This window comes from Temnothorax americanus, unplaced genomic scaffold (genome assembly GCF_048541705.1).
Source record: "Temnothorax americanus isolate GAGA-0224 unplaced genomic scaffold, ASM4854170v1 Scaffold5, whole genome shotgun sequence".
In the NCBI taxonomy this organism is placed as follows: Eukaryota; Metazoa; Arthropoda; class Insecta; order Hymenoptera; family Formicidae; genus Temnothorax; species Temnothorax americanus.
This window is the reverse complement of record NW_027509657.1, coordinates 551,698-574,415: the sequence shown is the minus strand read 5'-3', so window position 1 is coordinate 574,415 and position 22,718 is coordinate 551,698. Positions and strand designations below refer to the sequence as shown.

Below are 22,718 nucleotides of genomic sequence, written 5' to 3'. Positions count from 1 at the left end.
GAAATATACAAAATTACATTGATAAAAATAAAATGAGGAGCTTATTCAGAGCAATTCAAAGCAATAATATTTCTTCTCGTTATACTTTTTTGAGATCTTCTGTGAGCAAGCTAATCCTTCTCGCATCATTAATCATTATGTAAGCTCTTATTACAAGAAAAGCTTCCAAGTATTAAGAGTATTTTATTTACATTATTAAACATTTAAAAAATCAATACTTGTATAATAGCATCATAAAAAGTCGCTTGATAAAAAATGAGATAATAAATAAATCAAATTTAATTAGAAACGTAATAACTAGATAAATAAAAAATAAAAGTAATTATAATACAAAAAATAATATAATAATATATAATAATTATTTAATTTTTTTTAAATTTTATTTGGATTGGCTCGACAATAATTCTTATTTTTTTTTATTTAGGTGAACATCAGCATAACTTTCTCGGGGCCGATACATCAAGCTTTAACAACCGTAATACCGTCAACTGTCGCAACGTTCTCGTATCCGTCGAATGTGAAGATAGCCCGGATTTCGCCCAGATATCTACGCGTGGCGCAACCCACCACGAAGCCACATCCTTCGATAACTTTCGTCCTGAACGGTTCGGGCGCCTTCAACGTCACCCAACGGGACGGCATCATTTATGTGTCCAATGAAACTAAGCTACGATCCGAGCCCAACAACACCGTTCAGTAAGTCCGTCCGTGTCCTATAAATGACTCGATGTCATGCGAGAAGGAACTATTTTCAGTAGTCAGATAGCCATTTCTGTATAGGAAGAACAAAATGCTATTAGCATCTCGCAGATGTTCCTCACCTATAGAACGTAAATGAAATTACAATATTTTCTGTCGGTCGATTTTCTATATTTAAAAATGTTACAGTACTTATATATATATATATATATTGAAATGTGCCCTATCCTTCGAAACGGATTAAATATCCAGATACCTGATCAGGCACGAGTATGACCTAAATCTAAACAACTGTTTTCCGCACTATATACATAAATACTTGTATTACATTTTTATTGGTGTCGAGCATCTAAATATCTTAACTAAAGATACTTATATCGTTCAAGTATTTTTACTAAAAGAAGATCAATAAGATTTAAAAAAAACTTCGATACTTTATATTATATTTTTATCGCCTTAATTAGGAACGTATTTGTTTTCAGAGTTTTGAAATTGATTTAATTGAACACTATGAAAATTATAAGCGCGAAAAATAATTAAACTTAATAGCGTCCTGAGTAGATTTGCGTCTCGATCACGCCGGGTCGATGAATAACGACATTTTGCCCGTCCAGAACGAAGCTTCTTGTCACGTGAGCATAATACGGTATATCGATTTGTTCACCAGACTGAAATTAAGATGGATCGGAGTAAATGGTACTGCTACGACCAAGACGTTGCGAGTGAATCTGGTTGACGTACCACAATCGAAGATCGTCACGTGCGGGCAATCGGCTCAAGAGGAAATGCACTTGTGTGCGAACGCGGAAACACGCGAGAAATGCGAAAAGTCCTGCGGAATTGGCAGCGGAGTCCTTAGGTGTGTATATCATCTATTCTTCCTCAGACTGCATATAAGTCTCTTTGAGCAACCGTAATCCTTTTGGATGGTAAATACCACAAAAATCCTTAGGAATTTTATTTAAAAGATTTAATATCTCTTTAATAACGATTAAAGTAAATTTCTTTTATAAACATAATTGTCAATGTTAAAGAGATCGAATCGTGGTTATATATGAAACGAGATAATAATTAGTGTCTATCATCTATAGATTCTATAATGTTAATTATTACTAGGATTATAATTAATTTTAATTGTCTGCTCTTTTGCCGTGTAGATAATTATTGGCAGAACTTTCGTTAAGTACCTTTTCTTATTTTATGCGACAGGAACGTTTCCTTTAATTTCCAAGTGGTGTAAATCTACTAGAGTTTAACAGCAGAAGCGAATTCCACAAAGTGCTTGCGTTTCACACATGTTGCATATATCTTACTTTATAATTGCATCGCTGGAAAATGGCGCATAATCCCACTTGCTTCTATGTGTATCAAGAATTTTCAATTTACTAAATCTTTCATTGTATACCGTTTTTTACTTATTTTTTATTTTACTTTTATTTTATGATAAGTCTAACAATAAGAGGTCTATATTGTTTGACGAAAAATGCGGAAGCATATTTAGATAAAATTAATAAGTTTTTAAATAATAAATATAGAAGCCATTGTTCGAAAAATACTATTGACCGATAGCGACTCTTTATACTTTATATACAAAGCAAATCCATTTGATATCGAACCTCCGCACTATCATTGTGTCTCGGAATTGATGGTGATTTTCTACAATGAAATAAATGAGGAGACTGGGTCATTACTTTCGTTCTTTTTCCCGGAAGAACATCACATCGCCACGAGGCACAATTTCATCGTAACGATTTCGGGTGATAGCGCGTCCAGGTTTATGGCTCCTCCATTAGGTTCCACTTGACTTGCTTTCTGTATTCCTCTTGACGATTATCGTTTTCTGATATGATAAGGTAAAAGATGTTAATACGACGGATTATTTTTTCTATTCCTTTCTTTCCTTTTGCTTTGTCAGAATAAAATAACGATTATTATCGTTTTCGCATTTAAGTTTGTTTTCTGCATTAAAAAATGCCAATTTAATATTATATTGGAACAAACATCGTTTATTATTAAAATTATAAACAAAATTCGTTACAAAAATGTCTATTATTATTTAATTCATTACCGTAAATTTTTCTTTATTTATATTTTATATCTTTTTTTTTCCCTAATTAGTTTTTATTACTAAATTAAATTCACATCATATTTTATTTTTCTAAAAAATAATTTTAAAAAGTATAATATAAATTATTTATTTTAGTCTTATAGATAATAAAATAATGTATGATTAAGAATATTATTTCTTTACCGTTTAATATAATATAATCCGTATAATGTGGAAGCTACTTCTAGTAATACTGAAAAAAAAATAGCTTATAACACTTTATATATGAACCTTTTTCCGCATGTCGTAAATAATCATAAGAAAGCATTAATAATGAATTTATGCGTAGCAAGGGCAGTTTCAACGGTCGATGCGTATGGAGGAGCAACAACGCTACTCAAATGTCGGAATATTATTCCACTTGTTCTCCGAATCTGTTGTACTGTCCGGACAACGAATGCGACGAACTGGAGCGCAACGTTCCACATATATGTCCGCAAGACTGCACTGTCGAATGTGAGTCGCATGTATTGTTTCGTCGATCGAATTAGTGTAGTGAACCGGCCGTGTTAAAAAAATGTCACAACACCATCGCATGGGGGTTCATCGTATTGTGAAAAATAAATGATCAAATAGAAAATTATTCACGACAATTAAAGCGCTTTTATATATATATATATAAAAAGAGAAAATAGTTTTCGTATAAAGGGCCTAAAATTCATAATCTCTAAAGTTCCAAATGATTTTAAAACGATACTATAAGTTCTAGATGAGATACGTGTAGAAAAGTTATTAACATATATATAGAGCCGTGTTTTAGATTTTCGGCCTTGACATAGATACTTTTGGGTCCTTTCGTTCAAAAATCTTTCATTTAAAAGGATTTTGTATTGTCGTAGTATAGTATTTCATCGAAAGGGCTTTAAGGGTTTAAAAGAAGGATTACTATACTTTTCTCCGAGAAGCACTCGATCGATCTAAGAGTGGTTGTATTCGCGTTTTTAGCTGACGTTTTTCTCGCTCACATGAACAACGACGGCCGCGGCATAAAGAGCGGCCTGAATACTTGCATCTGCAACGATGTAATGCAATGCACCTGCGGAGTGGACTCCTTTTTGCAAGGAAATGACGTGCCTGAAACGACAAGGGAGGAACGACTGGGCACCGGAAAATTACGTGATCGAGGAAACGAGGTTGTCGTGTCGGGCGCGCGAAAAGGTCGGTTATCGAATCTTTTTCCCCATTTTCTTTTCCATAGAAATTATTTGTGCCAGGCAATATTAAGTCACAGAGAAGCCTAAGTGTAACTGTTGCGTAAATATTTATAAAAGTTTTGAGTATTGAAATTTAAAACTAATATTTCAAACAAATCAACTTCCAACATATCAAACATTCCATTTTCAACGCTTTTGGTTGAAAAAAAATTACGTGATCTTTCCTTTTAATATAACATCAAATTTTACATCAAACGGCCTATTTTTCACTTTATCAAGCAGCGCTAACCTTTGTCCTTTACGTTTCGTGCAGCGTCCAGCGGACCGTGCGGCCCCACATGCATGATGGGTGTCATCGGAGCTAGTCTGTTTGTGTTGATCGTGATTGTGGGGTCATTCGTGATGTGGAGATATAGGTAAGACGCCAAAACAGTTAATTATACAAGATATCACTATAAAATCAGATAAAATTATTTTCCCCCAATGCGATTTTGTATACATTATAAAAAGTTGTATATATGTACATATAAGTCTTCTTCAGAAGCACATAATTTTTCTTTTGCAAGAGAAAGAGAAGTACATTCTCTTTCTCTTGCACGAAAAAATATAAATTTATTATTATTCTTATATAAATTTATACATTTAATCTAACGATAAATAAGATAAGTCTAATTAGACTTATATAATATATATATTAGATTTATTTTATTTATTATTAGATTGAAATTTTAAAATAGCGGTGGAAGAGAAATATTAAAACTTGCTTGGAAAATCTAATATTGTTACGATGGATTTTAAGATGGTAGAACGTGACTATATCTTATTAGAAGTCTTTTGGTCCGCGCATGGATCTTAAAAGGATTTAGTGAATCGCTTCTGGACCAGTGGCTTGTGCAGAGCTTATCGGTTCGAATCTTATGTTTACAAGGAATTAAGGGCAGGGTGAAGCTTGTAATAACCGGGATTTGGACATGGTTTATTTAATCTCAAGCTTTCCGGGATTATACAAAAAGACGCAGATGTAAAACGAAAATGTATAATTGTGGAGATTAATGCATATTTATTAATACCGAAGTATAAAATTTTAAAACGTTATTCCTAGAAGTAATGCGCACAGCGCAGATAGCACGAATTGATAATTTATAAAAGTTTGATGATTGTTATATGCAAAGTAAGTTCATCGCTCAGCGTCAATTCCGTTTAAAAATCTGTAATTTATATCTCTCTTTATATTTTATATACATATATAACCAGATATATATTTGAATTTTATAACTTTCTGGCACATATCAAAGAATTCATTGCAAGAATACAAATCGAGAGAATTTTTCACGAGAGGAAAGAATATATTTGTTTAACTTACCCAGAAGTAAAGTCGAACTCGAAAGTTTCTGGCAAAAAGCGGAATTGGGAAAGTTTCAATGATATGCATGTTGCGATAGCACGTTTCCTCTTTACGTTCACAGCTTGGAATTGGTTACCTTTTATTCTTTTAGTGAATTTTTAGGTATATTTTTTAATCGGTTATTTTATATCACTACGCGTTTTTATCATTTTTTTATATGACAATTTTAAACTAAAACTGGATGTGTCTGAAAATTTAGCATTCAACTTTTGCCAAATAAATTTCTATTACATTAGCGAGAGATATTGTGGACGCTGGCATACCTTGTATATGCAATTTAAACTCACAAGCCTGCGAGCTATTTAAACTTTCGAATTTGGGTCAATGTCTACCAGAATTTCTCTCTCAGAGTGACCACAATGGGTTAACTTCCGCTAAGTTGAATTAATACACTCTTAAAATGATTCGATCAAAACAAAAGAAAAAAGATTAAACATGGCCGGTATTCATAGTCGGATCTTATATATAAGATTGTCGGCTACGGAGTATGTAAAAATGAATTTAAGACAATCTTATATGTATAAGATCTGACTATGAATACCGGCCATATTGTATCTTGTGATCAAATATTTATTGCATTAATTTCTTTTTATTCTTTTACTTTTTATTAAGTAAAAAACCATCAATTTTACATTTAATTATACAACGTAATCTTATTATAATTAATAATTACTATCGTAGAGAAGGCTAAAGTAATTTACACTGCCATAATTGATAATGGGTACGGTATGCTCAACCCCAATTATATCCCATTTCACTCCACAAACCAAAATAGCTTCATGAGCCAACATAGCTCGTCTTCCGCATCGCGATGCTCTGCGTTCCAGGATGGCGGCGAAGGGCGCTCGACGGGAATGCAAACACAGGGTGGACGATGCGGCAAATGGTATTGGTATTTTGCCGTCCGACTACATCGATCGCGGCGATGGTCTCTTGATCGGTTTGGACACGTTCACGGCGGCGAATCGTCATCTATTGTTACCGAAGACATGCCCGGTAAGAAATCTTTTACCTCGGTCAGAATATTTATCCACTAGAAATGGAAAAATTTAGCATAAGAATGAGATAAACCTGAAAATTATAGGGCTTACCTCATTCTTGGGGTGAAAAATCTTGAATTAAAGTTTGTATAATTTTATTGGAAGATTTTCGTGATTTCCGTATAAAATCTCTATTCCTTGTCATAAAAAGTACTTATGATTAGGAAAAAAAATTAAATTGTTTCTTTATTTATTACAAAAGCACGATAATCGGTCGAAGATGCATACTCTACGTTTGTAAGAGTGAATACTGAGTTCGCGGTTTTGATCTTTTCAATATATTACTCTCGAATAGACATTATCTAAGATACAGAGTGTGCAAAGTTGCAGAAACTTTCTTATTACTTTAACGTCGGTGTTATCTAGCGGCGGCAGACTTTTCCAGCGAAAGACGCAAGATAAAATAGGCGTTTTTTAACAGAGTTCTCGAATAGTAATATTCAATTATTCTGTAAGCTACTTCATATCCAGATTATCACGCCGCACGTCTGAGCTAGTAAATTAATCTTGCAATTCTCAGAGAGGTTTCCAAACATAGTTCAATGAACATTTATCACTAAAAAAGAAATTATAATTTCTTCACAGTCATGCACATTTGTTGCGCTTGAAATAAAAGAAAGAAAATGCCAAGAATGAGACAAAATGAACGGATGATGTACCGTTAAATCCTTTTCACATATGAATTCAAGAGAAAAGAAGCTCTTCTCTTTTTCATTTCTTTTATTAATTTTTTCTAGTCACATAGGTATATAACAAAATTTAATAAAACCACCAACGCGCAATATTGTTGCGAATAAAGTGATCATAGCTTCACATCTATACCAAGAAGTTTTGCGAGAAACTTTTAACACAGGGGGAAATAAAAATTTCTCACTTTTATTTATTTTTTAAATAAATTTCCTTCACGTGTGAAGAAAAATCGTAAAAATCGCCATCTTTGCACAGCTGTGCCAGTACTTAACTGCGCAACACGATCTGCAGAAACTTTCTCCGTGTATAGTCGCCTCCTGCACGTGATATGTCGTACGTGCGTGCTCGCGTGTTGGCGCGCATCCGCGTAAATCCCGCAAGCAGCGTGCTAAAGCGCATAAGCTCCCTCAGCTTTCCGCACGGAGAAGCGCGAGACTTCAAGAGGGTTGATTCTCGGAATCTAAACGCGCCTCGGAAACTCGGTCAAGCTTTCGTTATAGGTCTTCAAGTTCAGGATAATTGTTTAGCAGTGTCGTTGCTCGCGCTCGATCGTCCATCTCTTAGAAGCGCGTTAAATCGCGGAAGACGCATTTCCGCAAAATAAATGCGCGTATTCTTAGGAGAATTGCTCTTGGATGCCCCGCATTCTCTTGGAAAGATACGGCACTCCAGCTGACTACTGATGAGGGAATAAGAAATTGAGATTGCTTCAATTTAAGATTTAATCTAAAATTTTGTACACCTTCAAAAATTCTTCGTAAAAAGTCTTGAATATTTTTCATGAGAATGTGATACTTTGCGAATTTTATATATGCACATTATATCAGAGGGATTACGCGGAAATAGACTTATCAGCATTTTATTATTTTTTAGAAATAAAAGTCCGACGGTTTTCTCATCTTGTCGTTTTTCGCATCGTTGTTTTCTATATCTCAAGCAATCGCGTATTTTACCGCGCGCTTCTCACGTTACGATCGTGAATATCGCTCTTGGCCCGTAGAGACTTGTAATTTACTTTGAAAATACGCAAAGGAATCTCTCTTATCTAACGTCTGCGCTCACCCCCCCCCCTGATTACAGAAACTTTTTAGCACTCGTATATTTACCCTCAGAATTACACGAAATTAAAGTTCGACTTGGCATCTCTCTCCCGCATTTCGGACCAATTCCTAAAGTTGTTTGGCGTAATTAACAACGCTTGAGAATATATATGAGGGTCAACAAAATTTTTTTACAGAGGACTGTCAAGGATCTTCTTGAAACACAAAGTATCTTACTTTATGCAGATTTCTCTTGTTTCGTAAAAAGGTCTAGTTAATAAAAAGAACCTTTCAACTGAAAATCCCTTCTTTTACCTTTTAAAGTGGAATGCGAATATACTTCGTTGCATCTCCTTCAAATACCACAAAAGCTCGGAATATGCAAACATATCTCGTAAAATAATAAAATCTAACAAAATATAAAATTTAATATAATATACATCTTATATGCATTCAATCTGCTATTTTCTTTGCACAATATTCAAATTTCAAATTAATGAAATAATATTTATTACATACCCAAACTTTCTTCTGTTCTTTTTAAATAAATAAAAAAAATAAAGAAGGATGCACTTTCGGTTGTTCGGAGTATCCACAATCAAATGAAAGAATACGATAAAAATATCGATAAAATAAGACAAGTAAAGCCGCGAACTATCGTTGGAAAAAATTCACGATATTTCTATTCTTCGCGAGGCGTGTTCCTGAAGCGACACCAGCGAGATAAAGTCACTTTTATTCAATAAAGTCGAAACGAAGTCGGATCGACTCTAACATGGCATGTGCGGCTCAGTGAACAGTAGGTTTACGAAGGTAAACCCTTCCGTGATGTACACGCTAATTCATCGAAAGCATTTTTACGTCATGCAAATTTCATTCTTCATCATCAAACTTTTGAATGGATCGAGTGATTTTATCACAAAATTTCTTTGATCGGGGCGTAAATTAATCTGCTTTAATAAACAATTAATTTCCTCAAAATAGATTCTACGCAAGTTTGTTTGCTAAATTGCTTATTCGCAGCAAGGTCTGTTTAGCTTCTTGTTTATCGTAAACGTGACGTACTCAATAACCTTGCTTGAAAGTCGTGAAATTGAAAAGGTCGAAACTCTATGCCAAAGCCACGTCTATTTTCAAGCAAAAATACACTCTCTATATGAATTTTTGTTACTTCAATAGAAAATAGATACCAATCTTTCGAAGAAAATTCTTCGGAGATGTCGAAAATAACACGGTAATATCATTTTGAATTTCATGGAGTCAGCATGTTACAAAATTTATACATCGAGAAGCATTCCGTTCCGAAAAAGTTCTATTATCATGCCGGGAGAAAAAATTCCTGAGATCGCGATTTTTTGCAAAATAAAGCGGAATGTATAAAAAAAAATCCAATTTGTTATTCTTTCTAAATACAATCTCTGGTTAATGACTTATATTACAATTTATTGATTAAAAACTAATCTCTGTAACACTGATGGATACGAATTATGTCTAATTCAAAATCTTGTAACGAAATTCTCAGTGGATAATACGCTGATACTAATTCAAGGTGACTATTAATTTGTAGAGGTATTTCTCATTAGCTACGTGATCCTATTATCATTCTTGAACCGTCGTTTAATTGAGTATCCGTTCGCGTCCTTTACGAAGCAGATATCGTCTGACACGAACCTGGAAACATGTTCCACCGAGGCGTAAACACTGGATTAGAGGTAGCAGAGCTCTTATCGTATACAAGCTCGAAAGGATTTATTAATCGTGCAAGCGTTCTCCATCTTCGTGTTCAGGATTTCTCGAATTGTTCTACACGCGTTGCAGAGAAAGCAAACAAAAATTAAAATAAAAGTGAATTTATAGAACAACAATTTAGAAACGAGCAAAACCCATGGTCGAAAAAGTTTTGACGATTAATCTGACCAAAACCAATGGTCGAATTGTCACGACATTAGCCAAACGTTGTCGAATATAAAAATAGTCTTTCTCGTAAAATAAAAGTGATTACAATAAGATAACAAACTAAAATTACGACATTAGATGTAAATATAGGTCAAACGAATAAGTGTCTAAAGATAACGTCAAAATGTTAGCCTATCAACGATGACTGAAAGTTTCTCTATATAAGTTCAAGAAAAGAAATTAAGATCGTTATCCGTTAATCGGAGTGAACTTATGGTAAAATATGAAATTGATCGTGAACATGTCTAACTTCCGAATTTTCGCGTGTAATTTCAGCCGGATCCGAAGTGGGAATTTTCACGATCGCTCCTGAAAATCGAGCAGGTGCTCGGCGAGGGTGAATTCGGGCGCGTCTTGCGCGCTAAAGCTATGAACATCGGTGGAATTCCCGGTCTCACGACCGTCGCGGTAAAGACCCTGAAGGAGGACGCGTGTGCTTCTGAACTGGCAGATCTACTTTCCGAATACCAATTGTTGAAGGAAGCGCAGCATCCGAACGTGATTCGGCTGTTAGGCGCTTGCACGACACCGCCGGGCGCGCCCGTCTATCTCATCATCGAATTCGCCGAATTCGGCTCCTTACGGTAAGTGCGCGCCGTGATATATTCGACCGTCGCTGTCCTGGCGCTATTTATGACCTTTCCGTTTCACGAGCTTCTGGTCTTATCGATAAAAGTCCTGCTACGACCGCTGGAAGCGGAATGACGCGATTCGTGCGTCATGCCTGTCGAAATTATAATAGCTATCTTTCTTTAGATACTGAATAACACCCATTTTTTCAAGATTAAATTAGAGAAATCTTGTATTTATGTTTATTTTGTTATTTCTTATATCTGCAAATTTTTTTCTATTTTAGCAATATGAGAATAAATGTGATTATAATTTACACAAATGTATTATAAATATATATATATGTTGTAACCGATAATATTTTGAAAGATCTAGCAAAGGACTTAAACTAATGTATTATTCCAGAAAGTTAAAGGGAAATTTTTCTCTTTCTTTAAGCGTATAAAGACGAACAAATAGCGCACGGATATTACTGCTTGGTATTCATAGTATTTTCATTGTCTCGTTATAGTCGAGAGATCAAAAGTCGAACAGTTTTATCTTCTATTTATGCCAACAATGCCCCATATACGCGTCTAAATGAACGACGTCGCAACGAACGCGGCGGACTTACAAACGCGGAAATAACTCTGGGGGAATTCATCGCGATGCGGAATTCCGCCGCATGGAATTCCACCACTGCCAGGGGGGGGGGGCAACAACCTTTTAAACTAGTTGCTCTCGGTAATTAAATTTTTCCGCGGACGTGATGCACATGCCGGGAGATCCATCCCCTGTTCATCGCGATCCAAGTTTCTCCAGGAACGGACGGATTATTGACCACCAATTTCCCGGACAATGCGGCTTATAGAATAAATTTACACGAAATTTCAGTAACTATCTGAGGCGCAGCCGGCACTTGGAGTCGGAGTGTAGAATACCCGCACCGACGTCTCTGCTTTCCACTTCGCCGATCAACGCCAGTGAGGAATCGCAATGCAGCGATAATGCATTGAACTATACGATAACGCCGCGCGATATTCTCTCGTTCGCCTGGCAAATAAGCAAAGGGATGGGATATCTGGCCGATATTAAGGTACAATACCATTTCCAAATATCTATTAAATTATTTGGAATTTTCTTTTTTTTCTAAATTACACTGAACTCATTATTTTTACGAATTATTTAAACTTAAGGTATAATACCATTTCCAAATATCTATTAAATTATCTGGAATTTTATTTTTTTTCCTAAATTACACTGAACTCATTGTTTTTACGAAATATTTAAACTTAGAATGTCTAAGACATATAATAGAGTTAACTGAAAATTGATAATAGAATCCTATCAGTATTTAAATTGACTTTTCTTAGAACTTAGTTAATGAAATTTAAGGGTATATATATTCGATTGCAATTCTCTCTCCAATTCTCTCGAAGGCAATGCCAAAGTCGTGAAATGTCTCAAGTCGACTCTCGGTCAAGTCATTAGCAATTAATCAAAGTTTCCTCCGCATTGCAGTTGGTGCATCGGGATCTCGCGGCGAGGAATGTTTTGCTCGCAACCGGGAAGGTTTGCAAGATCTCGGACTTTGGTCTAACTCGTGATGTATATGAAGACGATGCGTATTTGAAGCGAAGCAAGGGACGAGGTGAGACCACTAATTAATTTCCTACTCCGAATCGCAATTTGCAGACTTTGTGTTATGTTCTCTCATCATTGAAATATAACGTAGTAAATCATAACAACATATCTTAAATAACTATGTAGATCAGTGTTCTTTCAATAATACGAATGCAATCTACACAAAAATATCATATAAATCTTATAAATTATAATCTTATCGCAATGATATAAATCTAAGCTATTAGACAAATAGCGTAATTCAGCATTGAAAGGTGCAGTATTGCGAGGTGCAGACAATATTTTAGCAAGCTTAATACTAACGATCCTAATTCAACCACGACGGAGTAATCCGGGTCGTAATTCTCTCGACGGATTCACGGGAAAAAACACCTTTAATGACTCGCGCGAGCCCGACCGTTACTTCGCGTTATCCAAGGTTTTACGGTTTGTGTCCGCAGTGCCCGTAAAATGGATGGCGCCGGAATCCCTGGCTGACCATGTGTATACCAGCAAATCGGACGTTTGGAGCTTCGGCGTGCTCTTGTGGGAGTTAGTCACGTTAGGAGCTTCCCCGTATCCTGGAGTGGACGTACATAATCTCTACAATCTGCTGAAGGCCGGCTACCGCATGGAGAAGCCGTCTAATTGCTCGCAACAGTTGTAAGTGCTTAACAATCGTTTCATCCTCTAGTGATTTAAAGCGCTTTAACTTTCATTAATCTTAAGAAAATCATCAATCTTAAACCCACTTTAGAAATGTAGTTCTACCTATTAAATAATATTTCTTATAATTGTCTTTTTACTTTTACAAAAAAATTACTTTTGCGCTGATCGCTTTCAACATAACGACTACTATTTTCCTTTCATAGTTGTCTTTGTATATGAAAATTATTCTTCATTATTATCTTCTTTCTCGCTCTTCTTCTTCTCCTTCTTACATTCTTATTCCTCATTATCTTTTTAGAAAAATGCAATTTACGTTCTTTAAAACTTAGCTTTTTCCGAGTTCTAATTGAAAGTTAAATTAACTTATAGCTGACTAACCAACGCTGATAAAATCAAAGGACCTAGGGCTGTGTGTAACTGTTACTTATGCGATATTCATAATTACGAGGAACTCGTACGTAATTATCACAGGGAGTTCGTGATTATAGTAGCGTGACTTCATATCACATGTGAAACATTCATCTTCTCTGAAAATTAAATCGTTGTACTGCGAAGTCAACCTTAATACATATGCTGTGTGACTATATTACTGAATTAATAACATAGTGATAAACATGTGATATGAAGTAACACTAATAAAGGGAAATGACCGAACCTTCGAACGTGACGTGCACGTGGTCTTTTCAATTAAACTATTGCCAAAGCTATGCCCTTGGAAAAGCGTTGGAAAAGTGCCAGTACTTAAAATAAAGTAGGTTAACTATTTCAGCTCGTCGTAAAGCTTGTCGTAAAAGTACATTCTCTCTATCGTACAAACGGAAGACGAAAGTCATTTCCTATTTTCTACAGCTTCTGAGAAAACATCTTCATTCGATTGTAGATAGAACGAGGGATACATTATTTTATATTTTTTCAGATACAGGTTGATGGTGTCCTGTTGGCATCAAGAGCCCGGCATGCGACCGTCGTTCAGGGAACTAACCAGCCACTGGGAGCGTATGCTGGAGGATGGTGTCGAGTATCTCGATCTTAATCCACGAACCGTCCATAATCAAGCCTACTTTGCGTCTCTGCCAATTTTGGACAACGCAAGTGGTAAGTAAAATTAATCGATTCGAAATATTGTTATCCTTATTAATATTTATAATACTCCAAAGATAAAAAATTTCTGGTTTTTGGCAGTTCCAAATTATTTTCAAATGTCACTGATTTGGATCTCATGACTCAATCATCATCAACAGTCGTTTAACTCGAGAAAGGGCGCCTGGGATGATTTTTACTCTTCAGTGAAACTCACGTCACAATAATTTTAATGTGCTTTTTTCGTTTTTTAAACATTCTTTTATTTTTCCCAACTTTTTTCAGAAAATATTGAGTAAATCTATATACATATTATTCTCAAATACTAATACATTATAGAATAATTAAAATTATGTAATTAATAACAATGACTTTAAATTAGAGTGTAAAAATTACCCCAGGTGACCATTTATGCAAAAAGAAATCAGGCAGCCGTTTCTGGGCTAACTATTTCAAATAATACGCGATTTCGAATTATCTTAAAGTTCTCGTCAACTCTTTTGCAGGTTCTAGCAACGACCAGATTGACAACGGGACTGCCAACGGGACTTTAAGGACGGACACTGTCAACTACCTCGGCCGGATATCTTCTGAGCCCGTCACCAAGTGCGACAAGGTGGACAAATTGCAGGCGCTCTGGCAGCCGTCCATAGCGTCCTTCCCCGAGGAATCCATAAAGTCGCCCTACGTGAACGAGCGATCCGCGAGCTTGAATGCCAATCATTACGAAAGCCCGATAAAGCTGAGAAATACCAGCGTGGCCAGCAACAGCGAGAACGACTTGAGAACACCTCCCAACGAACGTCCTCAGTCCTACATCGATATGCAGGGAAAGAAATCGACGGAGACGGAGGATCTCTTGGTGTTTGGGAGCATGGACGACGACGACAAAAACGACAATAACGTGACGAATTGATCGACGTAATCTCACGTTGGACGTTTGACAAATGAGAGAAATTCAAAATAGAAAACGTCAGTTTTCTGAATCTCAACGAGCTTTCGTTGTCTCGAGGCGGATGAAAAGAAAGTAAAGGTAACTAATTGAGGGAGCAATCGTTGATCGCAAATTATGCGAGAAAGAGAGGAATATTTATTTAACGAGGAAGTATGAAAGAGAATTGTGTGCGAGTAATTGGAAACGAATGATTCGCGATAGGATGAGAAGGAATTGCGCAAAATGACGATGACACGATGATGTGCTGGATGAATGAAAATCTGCATTTATAAAAGCAAATATTAACTCCGTGGAGTTGAATAAGTCGCGATTTAAATTATATCGCAGAAAGAATTCCTGAAAGAATTCTTGATCGAACGAAACGCTCTGTAGGAAGTTAGAGATAAACTATATCGCGCAAAACGGCTGCTATACCAAGTATAAATTAATAATTAATTTGCCGTGTTTTTATGTACTTAAAGTCGGCTGTATGTTGATCGCCATTGGTAAGACCGCTTTTAATACTATTGAATAATAGTTACGCATTACAATCATTCGTGCGATTTCTCAAAAAGATCATCGTACTTTCAGCATTTAAAAATCTTCCGTACGTCACACCATGCAACTGTGACGAGGTTTGATAGTGGCTCATTGAGAATGTCGAGCTTTCCAAACTGACATGAGAGTCATAGGTTGTTTCCTAACTGTCGTTAGCAATCTCTGTTAAAAGTACAAGCTTCAATGGAGTGCAATAAGTGAGACAACATTTTTCACAGTTAATTTTAAAATGTTCACCCGCAGCGTAATTTACGAGCGATATTAACTGTTTAAACTTGAGAAGTTGCACATTTGGTCTTCCATCAAATCTTTTTTGATAGATAGATCCGTGGTTGTGAAGTTGTACGGCACCGTATTCAACTCGAAACTTTAATCGTCACGCTTCCTTTCGAGACGAGATACTTTCTATTGTCGCACTAGCTTTTATGGCTTTCGCGTGTCCGACACAACGAAGCAGCAGATCGCACGCAGATCGAGATGATAACGACCCAGGCGTAAGAGTAGTATTTTTTACGAGACGCGTGTGTGGTGGACTCCGGTTAACGCGACGTCATATCCGAAGAAGACTGTGTTTCGCCGTACCTCACTGGGAACGGAATCGTCCCTTTTGTATTTATGTATAAGATGCAACATTCCACCCACCGATTTAGCCTAGTTACTTATCGTACAGATTTTATATATCACGACTGCGTATGATTTCGACTAGTACACGTTTACGGGCTACGCGTTCGATATTTTTCCTGTTTCCTTCTTAAACTCTCCGGGGCGTTAACGACAAGGATGTGGAGCACGCGTGTTACAAACCGGTTAATATTGTGCCATATTATTTTCTTGTAACTGATATATCACAAAAACATATAAAAGATGCTTCAAAATGAAGTATTCTATTATATTACTCTTACCTGATTCCCAATGCGCTTGTCCTCCTGTCGCAATGGTGATCTTCTTGAAGTTGGAGAAGAAAAAATGGAGAAAGATAATAAAACAAATTATAAGAAAAAAGATTAGTACGAAAAAGCGATTGCTCATATTATTATCGTTAGGCATTGCACATTTTTTTGTTAATATTTTTTGTTTTTTATATGAATTTTGCATAAAACATGATTATAATAATGCAAGAATTTTTTAATCAAAATGCAATGTAATTATGTGCGTGTGTGCTGTGTGCGTCGAGTTTCAGGATGCAAGAACATTCAAGACGAGCCGATGAACTTTATCGAAAATTATTTATTCTAATTAACTATTACATATAAAATCAATCGATAAGAAAATGATAAGAAAATAATCTTTCACGAACTATACATACTACACATATAAAAAAAAAGATAAAAATCACAAGTTCAACTTATCTATGCGAAACTCGCAATCATTCCTCGCGGAATTAGTGACAAAGGATTTCTCTTCGTCAATCTCACCAAGCAGATTCAGTTCGTCGATACGCGTCATGAAAGACTGAGGTATGACATCATTATCCGATGTGTCAGGCCTTCGGACTTCGATAGGAGGTCGATTGGCATCGCAATTTGCAGTCTCTCGTACGACGATCGGTGGCAATAAATCGTCTAAAAAAAAAATCAGACCGGCTGAACGTAAAATTGCTGATACAATAATAATAAAATAATATATAGCATTATCGAGAAAAATCAGTCACTGATATAGGAATCGAGGACTTGTACACGAGAAGGAGAGAACAAAGCGATAGCAAAGTGTTGCTACAGTAACAAAATCGAGCGTCGATCGCGATAAGGCCACTCACCGGTCTCCTCGGTGTTCTTCGTCGCGTTCGCGGTCTCGTCCTCTGATATCTTTGCCGTGGCGAATTTGATGCTTTCCAGCAGCTCCTGGTCGGTCGACGGGAAGAATCGCAGACAGACGATACCGTGGATCGTCTTCACGAGCTTCGTCAGGTCCTTGGGTATGCAAAACTTCCTGAAGAGCCGCGCCTCCTCCGGCAAATGCTCCGACTTGCAGTACGGCAGGTGTATCGCGTAATACCTCTTGTTTCTCCGTGGATAGTTCTCCTTCAGCAGTCGCAACAGGTGGTTGTCTACGTTTCGATAAATGATCGTCGCGTCGAATTTCGCGGACATCAACGGCGGAGACGTCACAACCAGGACAACGTCCGCGGTCTGAAACGCGGTGTTGCACCAGAGTCCCGGGTCCTGCGATCACGTTACACGATTATTTCGCTAAATCTGCCCGCTGAGAACTGTCGCGTCCGTAAAAATTATTATTAAATAAATCGATGAAACTCGCATTATCGAATCGTGAATCTCTATCTCTTTGAAAGGAATTGTCGTAATATTTCATCACTCACTTTGCTGACGGTTTGTGCGATGTCGACCATGTCGATCATGGCATTGATATTACAGTATCGTAAGTACTTTGCTAACTCCGCCATTACGTTCACGTGCGATGGATGCGTCGGTGAGTACACCAGCAAGCAGTTCGGCCTTATCGCCATTCTCTTCAAAACTGTATTGGGAAAAAAAAAAATGATTTATCAAAGCGAACTTAGAGTCCTTCTAATCAGAGTCTAGCCATACAGTAGCAACTTTTGATTGGTTCGGGATTTCTTACAAAGAGAAACAGAAAGAGAAAAATATAAAAAAGAGAAAGAGAAACCGATATGAATGTATATCGCTTGTATGTCGCTTTCTCTTTCTCTCTCACAGAATTTTGCCAGAACTGCAAGTTGGCCAGACTCTGATTAGAAAAACTCTAAAAGCGAACGAGTCAGACATATTCACGAGAAAAAAAAAGAATCTCACCGCTTTTTTTGTACAGCTTGAACGCGTGGTACAGCGCGTACAATATTGTAGGTGGTATCCATATTAAGCTGATTATCATAATCAGCAGTCGATGAGACGCGTGTTCTGTGAGAATAGAGAATAGTTAATTAGCGGCGTTGTAAGAAAGAGTCGGAAATGAAAAAAAAAAGAGAAAAAAAGAAAATTTCGAGTTAAATCGCATTTACTTATGTATATACAGGGCGACGTGCTGTTCGCGCATCCGTGCTCGCCGCACTCGGGATGCAGGGCAGCGACTTTGACGTAATAGATGCCGTCCGGTGCCGAGAAATTGTGTCGCACGTGCTCGTGGTCCTTGCTCGCGGACAAGATCACGGTAACGATCGTCGACTTCGTGTCGTTGTTAATCAGCCACGCCTTGTACTGCGTCACGTTGTACTTCGACGGGAGCGGTTGTATGTACAACGCCGGATTCGACGGATCCGACACGTCGATGTATACGAAAGGCGTGAACGTTTTGACCTGGACATCATCGTCTGGAAGAGATTCGCGGTCAGAGATTTACGCGAACGCGATCGCGCGAAGCCGCGAAACAGAAAGGAAAAGAGATAAATGAGAGACCTACCGATAAATTCGTGCTGCGGCACGTGGAATACGTATTTTCTGCTGTACGCGTAATGTTTTCCGATCGCGAGATACTCCAAGCGATACGGGGATCTCTCGTACGCAGCACCGGAGAAGGGGCACGACACGTACAAGTCTTTGGGCGCGGGATGGCTGGCGTTCCCGTACAGCTCGATGTGCCTGCACGCGTTCTCGTCGTCGTCGTCGATGTTTTGATAACGCGTGATTAACCCTGATTTACAAAGATTACAAAAGATTACAAGATCTTAATGTATACGGCAACGAGAGGTATTAAAAATATATATTTATATCGAGCGAGTTAAATATATCTCGATAGAGCAGTTGATGTCTCCTTACTGTGAAAATTAATATCCGAGACTGATAAATTGAACGCAGTCGCCTTTTCTTTATCGAAGTTTTTCACATACGCGTACAACGTGAAAATTGCAGCGTCATTCCGCATGGATGATGGTTTTCCGGCATCCACAAATCTTAGCTTTGCGCAACCTGGAAAGTCGTGAGGTATATTTAACGAATCTGAGAGAGATATTCTTCCAAATTATTATGGATTATCGTTTCCTACCTTCCCCCCTTTGTACTGCTGTTAGTACACATTGCGAATCCGGTGATGGTCCCAAGTGAGTCTAAAAAAAAAAAAGAAGAAATAAATTTACTCTGGATATAAAGTCTTGTAATTTTCTGCACACGATATTGGTAATTAGTCAATTCGAGGTGAAAATAAAGATTAAATATGACACAGCTATACTTTTAAGCTGTATCTTTTGTTTCAGCTTTTATCGTCGATCACTTATACATAATGCAAAAAGTAGCGTTTTGTTATTTATCGATTCTTATTATCTACCTGCTCACAATCCTGAGCAAATTAATAATTGATTATCGACGTTAGTCATATCTATATGAATAATAGCCATTTTCACAGAAGTTATACAAGGTGGTCCTCTACTCGCCCATTAATTTTTTTAACGGCAGAAGATAGATTAATTTGAAATTAGCTTTTTTGTGAAACTGTTTATAGTAATTTTTCAATTTTTAACATTATCTCTTTTGTGACAAACATTAAATTACAATTTAATTAAAAACTTTGCCTAAAAACTAATTAACAAATATAATTTTGACTCCGTAATATTTATAATCTGTAAAAAAAACTTGAGAATATAAGATTTTTTAATTTATTTTCTATTGTTATTGTCGCTGAAGATGGCCTGAAGTGGACTCGATACGTTCGGTTTTGTAATTCATCCTATATTATACATATAATTAAAAAAAGAACAACGTACACCCACAACACGCGCTAACAACCGCGTCACTGCCCTTTATTAATTCAAGTTTTGTATTCTATAATTGTCTTTCTAAAAAAAATTCAATTTGTTAAAAGACTTTTGGGGTCTCTCACTTTCTCTCTTTTATAACTCGAAAATTATTAGCATCTCGATATTTTGAAAGAAAATTACCTCTAAATTAAAAAAAACCATTGTTAAAAGATAAGAAAAAGGACACCCTGTATATAACATTGTTATATATTGACACACAAAGTGGTACTTTGCTCCAAAGATAACGCCCTGACAACATCTGAGCAATTCTATAGTTATAAAAACGATATAAAAAAAAGGCTTGTATCTTCGATCTAATTTTTATCTGCAATTAATATGTCATTGATAATTAGAGAGTTAATATAATTATTAATAAATCAATTTATCTGCGAGTTGACGTGCGAAGAAAGCACGTGATCCTCGAGACATCCAGTGTCCACGGCCGATGTGATACTTCGGAGGAACCTGGGAACCTGGGAACCCCGACACGGCTGGAGTAAGTCATATACTTACCAGATTCTGCACCAGACAGTAGTCATCCGGATAACAATGCGAGGCCGAGACGTATCCAGTCAAGGAACACAGGACGACCGCGGCGACGACGAGGAAGCCGTTGTTCACCGTCTCTCGCATTTCTTTTGGGTTATTGCCCGGTCGATCGACGATGCGCAACAATTCGGTGGACGGCACGTGTCACCGACCTCGACATGTCAACCGCGCGACGGAATCGCGACAACGACGGTAATTCGGATGTTCGTGGCGGCACCGATTACCATCCCAAAGTTTCCGGACTCGCACGCGACTCGCACGTCGAACGACGCAAAATACCGTACGTGAGTGTATACGTGACTAACGTGACCGCGGAAAACGGCGTCAACCGCGTCAACAACAATCACTTCTGTCGTCGGACGCGAGGTCGCGAGCGACGCGAGCTACTGCGCACTGCGCGTCGACGCGAGGAAGGCTCTGCTGGAAATGCCAGGTACTGCTTGCATCGCGTGTCGTCGACAAGAACGGAGTCTACAAGACGGATCACCGATGAATCGAAGTCATCCAGCGACTCGCTTCGTCGAATGGTTATGATTCAAAAAAGGAGAGATAAATGGAACAACGTGTGTATAGCGCGATAATATCGAATATATATCGATACTTCTTTTCAATTTTGGAATAAGTTATGTATTTTTAGCACGCAAATCGCTACAGATTATATAAAAGCGCGAACCAGAAACCCAATTCCTGAAAGGGAGATAAATTTCCTGACATATTGATAAGATAAAGAGCAAAAGTGTGTTAAAACGATATCGATTTTCAATGCGGAAATTAAACGTGAGATGTAATTGAAGTGAAACAAGAGAAAAAGAGAAAAGTATAATTATTTTTTTTTTATATATAATTTTTTATTTTTGCAGAAGTATGAAATGTTCGTTCAATTATTCGTTCAAAACAAAATAAACGTTGTTGCGGTGCACCTACTCTACCGGCATGAGTATGTCATAAACATATCAAAAAATGTCCAGGCATTCCTGCCGGTATTTAACGTTATTATTAACTGCGTTAATCAGTGAGGACAATACAGCATAAAGTAACTAATTCCAGGCGTTGCCATTGCAGGAAGAAAATAATAGCTGTGCAAGCAATCATCAGCGATTGGATGATGGAATCTGTAACTGTAAAATCATATAATTATTATAGTATTCCAATTACAAAAAGTGTGCACATCGTTTCCTCATCATTACAGATTGCCACCATTGCTCCTATTCAGAGCAATTTAACATTTTATTTCGCTCATAAAGCTTCCTCTTATGAGGAAGCTTGTATTTTGCTTGATGCATAATTATTAGTATTTATTAGTTTGGCTTCCTCATAGAGAAAGTTTTATGAACCAAATAAAATACGAGCAATAGCGATCGATCTGTAATGATGAGGAAGCAATGTACAAGTTGCTTTTTTGCACATTTTTTTTAAATTTTAAATTTAATTTTTTTATGAATTGATAGAGAGTCAGCTTAGTACCACAAGTAAGGTTTTACAATCGACGTAATGTCAAATCGATGTTGACTTCGGGAGTTCAGGCTATACGGACCATATATGGACCTTTGATCGCACGTATAAAGCTAGGTATAATCAACCAAATCTTAAAGAATTATATATGAAATAGGGGTAGATAAGACTGAAGAATGTAATGGAATTATAAATAGCCCAATACCTCAAAATTTGCGAAAATTTGCGCGCGCGCGCGTTAAGTTCCAGGTTCGAACTTTGGCTGAAGTAATATTTTTCGCAATAATTTATTTTGTCAGTCAGGACATCTTATATATGATACAATTATATATGAATTTTGTCTCTAAATACATTGGCAGCGACAACTTCAAAAAATTTTTTTCATAAAAAAAGAAGACAAGTATGCAAAGATACTTCAAAGAGAATAAAAAATAGAAAAAAAAATCACATTTTTGTTAAGTGTGGCATATTCCTCCCCAGTTACCCTAACTATATTTTTGATGTGTTT

At 36.9% G+C, this 22,718-nt stretch overlaps 2 protein-coding genes across 2 annotated transcripts in view; one reads left to right on the top strand and one right to left on the bottom strand.

The window, feature by feature from the left end:
* Positions 1-16,383, top strand: part of Ret (protein kinase receptor Ret oncogene) — a 61,534-nt gene extending 45,151 nt beyond the window's left edge. Inside the window, exons 9-20 of the mRNA XM_077417887.1 lie at positions 425-696; positions 1,367-1,558; positions 3,096-3,262; positions 3,752-3,964; positions 4,274-4,376; positions 6,193-6,361; positions 10,368-10,675; positions 11,535-11,736; positions 12,162-12,291; positions 12,725-12,926; positions 13,849-14,027; positions 14,519-16,383. Coding sequence (XP_077274013.1) covers positions 425-696; positions 1,367-1,558; positions 3,096-3,262; positions 3,752-3,964; positions 4,274-4,376; positions 6,193-6,361; positions 10,368-10,675; positions 11,535-11,736; positions 12,162-12,291; positions 12,725-12,926; positions 13,849-14,027; positions 14,519-14,928 — 2,547 coding nt within the window. The 3' untranslated portion in view covers positions 14,929-16,383. The remainder of the gene's footprint in view (positions 1-424; positions 697-1,366; positions 1,559-3,095; positions 3,263-3,751; positions 3,965-4,273; positions 4,377-6,192; positions 6,362-10,367; positions 10,676-11,534; positions 11,737-12,161; positions 12,292-12,724; positions 12,927-13,848; positions 14,028-14,518) is intronic.
* A 328-nt stretch (positions 16,384-16,711) lies between these two features.
* Positions 16,712-21,144, bottom strand: LOC143903878 (uncharacterized). The gene is made up of 9 exons (XM_077417894.1): positions 20,723-21,144; positions 19,462-19,522; positions 19,236-19,385; positions 18,880-19,110; positions 18,482-18,790; positions 18,276-18,380; positions 17,822-17,979; positions 17,261-17,666; positions 16,712-17,066 (listed from the first exon to the last, which is right to left on the bottom strand). The coding sequence occupies exons 1-9, from the start codon at positions 20,840-20,842 to the stop codon at positions 16,837-16,839; spliced, it is 1,770 nt and encodes a 589-aa protein (XP_077274020.1). The 5' UTR covers positions 20,843-21,144; the 3' UTR covers positions 16,712-16,836.
* Between the last annotated feature and the right edge of the window lie 1,574 nt (positions 21,145-22,718).

What these genes read in the sequence shown, in the direction of transcription:
- LOC143903878 (XM_077417894.1), bottom strand. Translation starts at nt 20,842, where the DNA reads ATGCGAGAGACGGTGAACAACGGCTTCCTCGTCGTCGCCGCGGTCGTC. An exon ending in ACTGTCTGGTGCAGAATCTG is followed by an intron (nt 19,523 to 20,722) that starts GTAAGTATATGA and finishes TTTTTTTTTTAG; the next exon opens with ACTCACTTGGGACCATCACC. An exon ending in GAAGAACACCGAGGAGACCG is followed by an intron (nt 17,067 to 17,260) that starts GTGAGTGGCCTT and finishes TTTTTTTTTTAG; the next exon opens with ACGATTTATTGCCACCGATC.